At 39.4% G+C, this 9,491-nt stretch overlaps 1 protein-coding gene across 1 annotated transcript; it reads right to left on the reverse strand.

Moving 5' to 3' along the window:
* Window positions 1-2,828: 2,828 nt before the first annotated feature.
* Window positions 2,829-9,128, reverse strand: LOC128224221 (negative elongation factor E-like). The gene is made up of 10 exons (XM_052934008.1): window positions 9,025-9,128; window positions 8,688-8,760; window positions 8,294-8,349; window positions 7,818-7,982; window positions 7,487-7,562; window positions 6,612-6,689; window positions 5,482-5,587; window positions 4,633-4,687; window positions 4,082-4,193; window positions 2,829-3,747 (listed from the first exon to the last, which is right to left on the reverse strand). The coding sequence occupies exons 1-10, from the start codon at window positions 9,103-9,105 to the stop codon at window positions 3,674-3,676; spliced, it is 876 nt and encodes a 291-aa protein (XP_052789968.1). The 5' UTR covers window positions 9,106-9,128; the 3' UTR covers window positions 2,829-3,673.
* Between the last annotated feature and the right edge of the window lie 363 nt (window positions 9,129-9,491).

Below are 9,491 nucleotides of genomic sequence, written 5' to 3' on the forward strand. Positions count from 1 at the left end.
AAGTCTGTCTGTCGGTCTGTCCGATTAATCGATAATGAAAATCCACCCGATTGCCCCTCACTACTGTTTATTGGCACACGGATCATGCCTCATAAGAGGTTGGTTTATACTAATTTTAAGAGGTGGCCACCTTTACCACGAGACCACACCCACCCTTGCGGGGATCTTACCCACTACCCCTTGGTAGAGAACCGGACACCTATAATACAAGACCACTCTCACCCTGGTGGGGATCAAACCCACTACCCCTTGGTAGAGAACCGGACACCTATAATACAAGACCACTCTCACCCTGGTGGGGATCAAACCCACTACCCCTTGGTAGAGAACCGGACACCTATAATACAAGACCACTCTCACCCTGGTGCGGTTCAAACCCACTACCCCTTGGTAGAGAACCGGACACCTATAATACAAGACCACTCTCACCCTGGTGGGGATCAAACCCACTACCCCTTGGTAGAGAACCGGACACCTATAATACAAGACCACTCTCACCCTGGTGGGGATCAAACCCACTACCCCTTGGTAGAGAACCGGACACCTATAATACAAGACCGCTCCCACCCTGGTGGGGATCAAACCCACTACCCCTTGGTAGAGAACCGGACACCTATAATACAAGACCACTCTCACCCTGGTGCGGTTCAAACCCACTACCCCTTGGTAGAGAACCGGACACCTATAATACAAGACCACTCTCACCCTGGTGGGGATCAAACCCACTACCCCTTGGTAGAGAACCGGACACCTATAATACAAGACCACTCTCACCCTGGTGGGGATCAAACCCACTACCCCTTGGTGGAGAACCGGACACCTATAATACAAGACCACTCTCACCCTGGTGGGGATCAAACCCACTACCCCTTGGTGGAGAACCGGACACCTATAATACAAGACCACTCTCACCCTGGTGGGGATCAAACCCACTACTCCTTGGTAGAGAACCGGACACCTATAATACAAGACCACTCTCACCCTGGTGGGGATCAAACCCACTACCCCTTGGTAGAGAACCGGACACCTATAATACAAGACCACTCTCACCCTGGTGCGGTTCAAACCCACTACCCCTTGGTAGAGAACCGGACACCTATAATACAAGACCACTCTCACCCTGGTGGGGATCAAACCCACTACCCCTTGGTAGAGAACCGGACACCTATAATACAAGACCGCTCTCACCCTGGTGGGGATCAAACCCACTACCCCTTGGTAGAGAACCGGACACCTATAATACAAGACCGCTCTCACCCTGGTGGGGATCAAACCCACTACCCCTTGGTAGAGAACCGGACACCTATAATACAAGACCGCTCTCACCCTGGTGGGGATCAAACCCACTACCCCTTGGTAGAGAACCGGACACCTATAATACAAGACCACTCTCACCCTGGTGCGGTTCAAACCCACTACCCCTTGGTAGAGAACCGGACACCTATAATACAAGACCACTCTCACCCTGGTGGGGATCAAACCCACTACCCCTTGGTAGAGAACCGGACACCTATAATACAAGAACACTCTCACCCTGGTGGGGATCAAACCCACTACCCCTTGGTGGAGAACCGGACACCTATAATACAAGACCACTCTCACCCTGGTGGGGATCAAACCCACTACCCCTTGGTGGAGAACCGGACACCTATAATACAAGACCACTCTCACCCTGGTGGGGATCAAACCCACTACTCCTTGGTAGAGAACCGGACACCTATAATACAAGACCACTCTCACCCTGGTGGGGATCAAACCCACTACCCCTTGGTAGAGAACCGGACACCTATAATACAAGACCACTCTCACCCTGGTGCGGTTCAAACCCACTACCCCTTGGTAGAAAACAGGACACCTAAAATACAAGACCACTCTCACCCTGGTGGGGATCAAACCCACTACCCCTTGGTAGAGAACCGGACACCTATAATACAAGACCGCTCTCACCCTGGTGGGGATCAAACCCACTACCCCTTGGTAGAGAACCGGACACCTATAATACAAGACCGCTCTCACCCTGGTGGGGATCAAACCCACTACCCCTTGGTAGAGAACCGGACACCTATAATACAAGACCGCTCTCACCCTGGTGGGGATCAAACCCACTACCCCTTGGTAGAGAACCGGACACCTATAATACAAGACCACTCTCACCCTGGTGCGGTTCAAACCCACTACCCCTTGGTAGAGAACCGGACACCTATAATACAAGACCACTCTCACCCTGGTGGGGATCAAACCCACTACCCCTTGGTGGAGAACCGGACACCTATAATACAAGACCACTCTCACCCTGGTGGGGATCAAACCCACTACCCCTTGGTGGAGAACCGGACACCTATAATACAAGACCACTCTCACCCTGGTGGGGATCAAACCCACTACCCCTTGGTAGTGAACCGGACACCTATAATACAAGACCACTCTTACCCTAGTGCGGTTCAAACCAACAACCTCTTGATAGTGAGGCGGACATCTATACTACTAGTCCACTCTCACCCTGGTGGTGATCAAACCAACAACCTATTGGGTGAGAGGCGACCATCTTTTTCACTAGTCCACTCTCATCCTGGCAGGGATTAAACCCACAACCTCTTGGTAGAGGCGGACATCTATACCACTAGACCACTCACATAATAGGTTGTTTAGAACTTTTAGATCGCAAAATTGAACACATCCATACAAATCTGACCAGAGTACATATAGTTTTGAGAAAAGTGTTCAGTGCAATCGTACTGTATAAATGTATATTCATATTCATGTATTCATACTGGACAATGATATTTCATGTTACCAAACATGTACACTGTAAGAAGTTAAGACATACCTTCTTTGTTTCACATTTATTTCATATCAGTTACATTAAGAAAGAGCATATTGTACATGTCTGTACTAAAATCATTCAAAGAAACCCCCTCAACGAAGTATCCAGGAGATGCCAAAGTTGCAATTGCTCTTTCCCGATCTGTAGAACTAAAGCAATCATGTAATCTGTAAAACGTCATAGTCCTGCTTGGCAAGGGACATTGGTTTGATGGTTCTTTAATCAGATTTGACATGAGGCCGAACCACCATGTTATAAATATTCGTGAATGTTAAACAAATGGAGATATTTACTAGGCACCATTCTTATTCATCAGCGATTCAATAATGCTAATGTTGTCGCATAGCATCACCACTTTGGTGTACGAGAATGCTTGTCACATGGTAAACCTGGACAAAGAAATGCATGATGACTTAGCTTCAACAAGAGTGTAGCAGAGCTGTGGGTTTTTTTTTCATTTGAACAAGGGGCATAACTTAACAGCTATTAACTCCAGAGTTATGGGCCTTACAATACTCAAGAAAATTGCTTAAGCAATACTGTAATTAGTTTGGGCATTCTTTCTAGGTTCATTAAGCAATAAGCACCACTTTTCAGAACATGTCATTTTTTCTCGAAACCTGAGTTATGGGCCTTACAATACTCAAGAATATTGCTTAAGCCATACCGTAATTAGTTTGGACATTCTTTTTAGGTTCATTAAGCAATAAGCACCACTTTTCAGAACATGTCATTTCCTTAGGTCACAAGATTTCTCTTATACTTGACAATAAACTTCTTTTGAATCATATTCAGGTGGTACATGTATATTGAATGTTTGCGGAATATTTATCCAGTGAGGACAACACTTCAAAACATGTCATCTTCATATGCCACGACATCTCTCTTGTCCTTGAAGACACCCTTCTGTGAAGTGCTGGCCGCTGGAAAAAGAAAGAAAAGGGGTTGACAAGTATACAAATGACAAGTCGCAAAAGAATTATCCCTTCAAATCTGACACGAGTACAAAAATATTTGTGATAACAATATTGCGTATAACTATTGCCCAACAATGAATGTTATACACAGTACATAGATACTCTCCACAGAATATGATTTAAACTATGCATGCATACTATTTACCCATCAAGTTTTTTGATAAAAAAGAGTATATATACAGGAAGATTTCAGAAAGATCTTGAAAATGAAATAAAAAAATAAATATCCTAGCATATTATCTATCATGAAGTTTGGTACATGTAATCACAAGTTGCTTACCTATGGCTGCCCATGAGGTGGTAGACTGGTCGCTGGTAGCTGCATCAAAGGAGGGTTGGCGACGGGCCATGGAAACCTTCAACTGGATACCCTCAACCATCGCCCCACCACCCTGCAGTAGTAGCTTTGTATTAGATTTTAATATTTAAATAATATGTTTGAAATATAGTTATAGACAATAGAGTCGCAAAGGTATTGCCAATGCCACTTTTTTTCCATCAAAAACGAGAGGTTTTACTCAACAATAATTAATGCCAGAGTTATGGGCCTTGCTTTACATTGGCCTATTGTCCCTGGCAACATGTGTACCAAGTTTCACTTAGATTGTCCAAGGTTAAGGTTTCTTTGCTAAACTCAGCCTCCACCAACACTAAAGTTATGACAATACTTATATATATATAATTTTTTGCTATGAATAAAACAAACTAGCTTTACAATACTATTTAATGGTCCATGCAACCAAAATGCAACTTTGGAAGTTCGATAAATGTCCTTCCATCATTTAAAATCCACATTTTTCTCAAATCACCGTTCTGCATAGACAATCTTACCTCTTGAATTGCAATGTCAGCTGAGTCCATATTCTCAAAAGTTATAAATCCACAACTGCAATACAGAAGTACATTTCATGACATAACATCGAACCACCTTGGTATACAGACAGTCAAACCCCGTTGGCTTGAATTTCTCATTGGCTTCAACTGAATGTCACCGATCTTTTTACACTGAACTTTCGATTTTTCCGAGGTTCGAGGTATTTTTGCCGGTCCCTAGGAATTCGAGCCAACAGAGTTCAACTGTATCCACATATTTTACAAAGAACGCAATTATAGAGGGTCACATCAGTCACCCATTTTGTATAAAGAATATTTAACATATTTAAAAGCACTAAAATGAATTTTTATTTATTCTTTTGAAGTCATCTACATATCTTATTCATGATTTGCATGTCAGCATTCACTGGTATGTCAGAGTTACAATATATTTCAACATCATCACAAATATTCTGTATGCAAGTAATTATCAAAGTTGAAATAAGACAAGAGCCTCTCATTGATGATAAGTGGATGAATTTAATGTCAAAACAATTCAAAGTTTTATTACTGTCAGTTTAAAACATTGCCAATACACAAAGAACATACAGTACTAAACAGCATTTAATGGCAGTATAAATTAATTGAAACATAAATATTTAATAATATAAACATTATTCCAACATTAATCCTGAGGAAAAAAGTATGAACCACAACTTTACATGGCATATATATCTAAACATATCAATAAATGAGTTACTGGTAAGCCAATTTTTTTTAAAACAAACTTAACATTTCTTTCAAAACAAGCGAATGCAAAAACTATTATTTCTTGTACATAGTTTGAAAATCAATTAAGCGCCTTACTTCCTCTCTTTCTCCATAGATACGTTCACTATCTTGCCAAAGTTGGAGAAAGTTTTCCGGAGAGTTTCCTCGCTCACACCCATACCATGGACGTATACCGTATTACCTGTAGGGATAAAACAATGATTATTACAAAAGTATTAGCCAATATTGATCATTTTTAAGTCAGGTTGCAGATCAAAGATCGCATTATTTCGAAACTGATTATTTCTCTGTGGCTTTATTCTTAAAAAAAAAGATAAAACTGGTAAAACAACAGAATAAATATTTTAGTATTTAGTCAAAAAAAACATTTTATCATTGAAAAAATACTAAAAATAACAGGAATACAACATAAGAATTTACTTACATGTTCATTTAGTTGTTTAATTAAATTAATTTTTTTTATCAACTTTTGATTTCGATTTCCTAATTAATTTTCAATCCTTTAATAACTTAATCATTTCATGCTATTTTAATCATGTGCATTAAATCAACAGTTGTTGCCAATTGACAGTTGCTTTAATTCTGTAGAAGAAATAAGTCTCTGCCATTGGTCTATAAACTAGAGCTATCACAAAGTGATGACAACTCATGCACACCGCCTTCACACAAAACATTATATCTTGACTTTGGCAGATATTGAAATAAAAATCATTATATGTGTTTAAAGATTATATGAAGGAAATAAATTTGCCACAAGATCAATCTTAAATCTTCTCTAATGTGAAATTATTTCCAAATGCCATCCTGAATGACAAAGTTATGGATGGGACACGAACCAATAACACCAATCAGGCAAATACAGCCAAACTAAAACAAAAAAGTTTTGAGGCAGGCAGTAACCTTGATCTTATGCAAGGGACCAAGTTCTTTGGGGGCAACACCTCGTCATCTTATGGTGGTCACATCCGCCAAATTATTTCAAAGTCCAACTATGAATGACAAAGTTATGGATGGGACACGAAATAGGGACAGATAGACAGATAGACATGAGGATGCGCATGATTCCTATATAGCCCCCACTTCACCTTTTCAGACCTGATTCCAGCATACCTGCACTAGCATTGTCTCTAAGCCTTGAAAAAGGTTTTTAAAACATACCAGTGAAATACTGTTCTACACTACCAGTACTTAAAAGACTCCCTTACCTTTCTTTGGCAGAGGCTCCCTCTCCCTGACTGGTCGTCTTTCTCGGAACCTCTCCTCTCTTTCCTCACGACCCACCTCTGAAAATAAGTTAAATAGCCATATTGTTGTCTGAAACCATGCTATATGCCTCAGGTGAGAATCAAACCCACGATGCCATGCTTTGCAGGCTGATAACAATAATAAAGACAGCATCAGTGTTATTATATACATATCAAATACCCGGTCACTTCCCACCCACCCCTCCATTTAGGAATCATTCCTAAAATTTTGAACCATCTTGAGGCTTATGCTGCACAGTGAGGTTATTTAAGGTTGAGTGCCAAATGTAACACACTGCTATGTGCATCATCCGGTGGGGATCGATCCCATAATCCTTTGGTTTACAGGCAGACACTCTACATGTTGCTTAGAAAGCTTCTTAATAGCTAGAAAGTGTACATGTCACTATAAATAACACATCAATTATATGGTTAGAATAGTAATTTTTAACAACACTAGACCTGAATTATGTTTTTGATCATCCTCATGTGTAGCATTGCTTTAGGATATTATTTTGACTGTAAAAACAATATTTCTTGAACTCTAGACCAATCCAAATAATATAATAAACATATATTTTTAAATAATAATTGAAACAGATACTCTGGATATTTTATTGCATGATTTTCAAATATAGAATGACCACCCTCTGCAAATGCATAAAGCATTGTGACAAACTAAACAATTAACAAAAGTTTAAACTTAGACATAACATAAATGTACTTCAGAGAAGTGGGTTGAGGTCAATAGTTTAGGGATGTTCATAGTATTGCTTATAAATTAATATATTAACAGCAATAGACACCTAACAATGAATCTGAATATATCACTGTACCCCTATCTGGCCTTGGTTCCCGGTCTCCCTTCACAAAACTGTCATACAGCCCTCGCACCTGGGCTCCTCTGGGCCTCTGTAAAAACATGCAACGATAAAAAGTGCATCGCATGCAGATCTACATCAATGTGTGTCTATTTTACTCATTTGCATGATTTCAGTCTATACCATTCCCCACCACTTCCCTTAAAAGCACACAAGCTTTGGGACCCGCATCCTTTTGAAATTTCAAATTAAACTCAGTAGGATTGACTCATAGTTTTTCCAAATTTTCCTCACACTTTTTAGATTAATGTGCTGCCCTTATACAATTCTAGACATTAAAACCTACTGCAGGCCTCTCTTCTCGCTCCTCCCGTTCTTCTCCCTGGGTAGCCGCGAATGGTGTGAATGCAACCATAGGCTGGGGGGTCTTCTCAGGGTCCTGTAGTTTCTTTTCAAAATTTCTGGAACGCTTGAATCCTTGCTTCTCTTTCTTGTCACTGAGCTTGATGGCCTGGGGTAAAAATTAGGCAATATTATTATTATCAATAAGAAGTAAAATTATGTGCAAATTAGAGCAAACACTCATCCTTTTTTTTTAAATGGGGCAATTAACTGGACAATTATTAATGTTAGAGTTATGGCCCTTGCTACTATGCATCTGGCAACACTTGTACCAAGATTCACATTAATATACATGTACTAAACAGGTTATTAGTTATGTCCAACAGTTACGCTTTTGCACTACGATGGCACCACTGCCAACAACACCTAGGCTTTGAAAAACAGACAAAGTAATCAAAACTGCAACTAAATTCAACTTACCCCTGACATGACCAGTTTCTTAGCCTGCTCCTTGGCATCTTCTGCAGACTCTGATGCTATTAATATATGAACAATAAACTTAAATATTGGCAAAAAAATGTGTTGCTTGGTTGTCTGTATTTATATTTTGCTATTCATATTATATGAGCACAATTACATAAAAATTCACACACATTTTATTTATGTGAACTACTTAACCAGCTAGTTCAATCAACTATATGAACATTTTGTAGAGCCTAATAATCAAGTTTGACATTCAAAGAAGTCATATATATAAATAATCAAGTTTGACATTCAAAGAAGTCATATATATATATATATATATATATATATATATATTGAGTGCCGTCAATGTCCTACATAGAAAGTCATGACTAGAAAATTAAATACTTACGGCGCTTCACTGGTTTTTCTTTCACAGGTTCCCTCTCTGGTTTTATGGTCTTAAGCGCTTGCAGTTGCTTTTTCTGTCATAATAAATAAGACCTGGCATTAGTCCAAGCTCTGACACTTGTTTGGAAGAAATATGAATTAAAAGATTAACTTCATAATAAACCTAATCGTGATATCCAACATTCTATTTCAACGTATGTATGTCTGTCATTATTAGCTATCATCGTCCGAAATATACAATATATCCGAAAACTACATACACTTGCAAACAAAACTAGCCGTTCTCTCTGTACTCTCAATCAAAATAAGCACAACAAGTATGGCACAATTAAACCAACCTTTTTCCTTAAACGGGCATACTTTAGTTTCAACATTTCTTCTTCTTCAGTCAAATTCGCAGGAAAATGTATGTAGACCATTTTTTTGTTTACCTGGGGAGCAGCTTTATATGGAGTATTGAAATATTAACTTTATCAAGATATTTGGTAATCAATATTATAGTGGGAAATAAACAATTCTTATAAATTGTTCATGTACTTCTCAGTGTGCGAGAAGGTAACAATGCCAATGAGTTGATAAATATAAATATTAACAACTTATCCCGGTGCGTCAAATTACAGGATTTAAAATAAATAGAAATTGCAGGAAGTGTAAACAAAAATTAAATGTCACATATAAGGTATCGGACGTACACATATAGAAGCTATTCATTTCACTGGACCATTGAAACTAATGTTAAATGTCGATGCGTGGTGACAAATGTAATTTTGGTCGTGCTAAAAGGCTGACCAGAGGGCTGACCTTA

Source organism: Mya arenaria, chromosome 17, assembly GCF_026914265.1.
Source record: "Mya arenaria isolate MELC-2E11 chromosome 17, ASM2691426v1".
Taxonomy (NCBI): domain Eukaryota; kingdom Metazoa; phylum Mollusca; class Bivalvia; order Myida; family Myidae; genus Mya; species Mya arenaria.

Bases quoted from the DNA above. Each gene is read 5' to 3' on its own strand.
- LOC128224221 (XM_052934008.1), bottom strand. From the start codon at position 9,105: ATGGTCTACATACATTTTCCTGCGAATTTGACTGAAGAAGAAGAAATG. The intron at 8,350-8,687 runs GTAAGTATTTAA...ATATATTAATAG, and splicing joins AGAAAAACCAGTGAAGCGCC to CATCAGAGTCTGCAGAAGAT. The intron at 7,563-7,817 runs GTAGGTTTTAAT...ATGTTTTTACAG, and splicing joins AGCGAGAAGAGAGGCCTGCA to AGGCCCAGAGGAGCCCAGGT.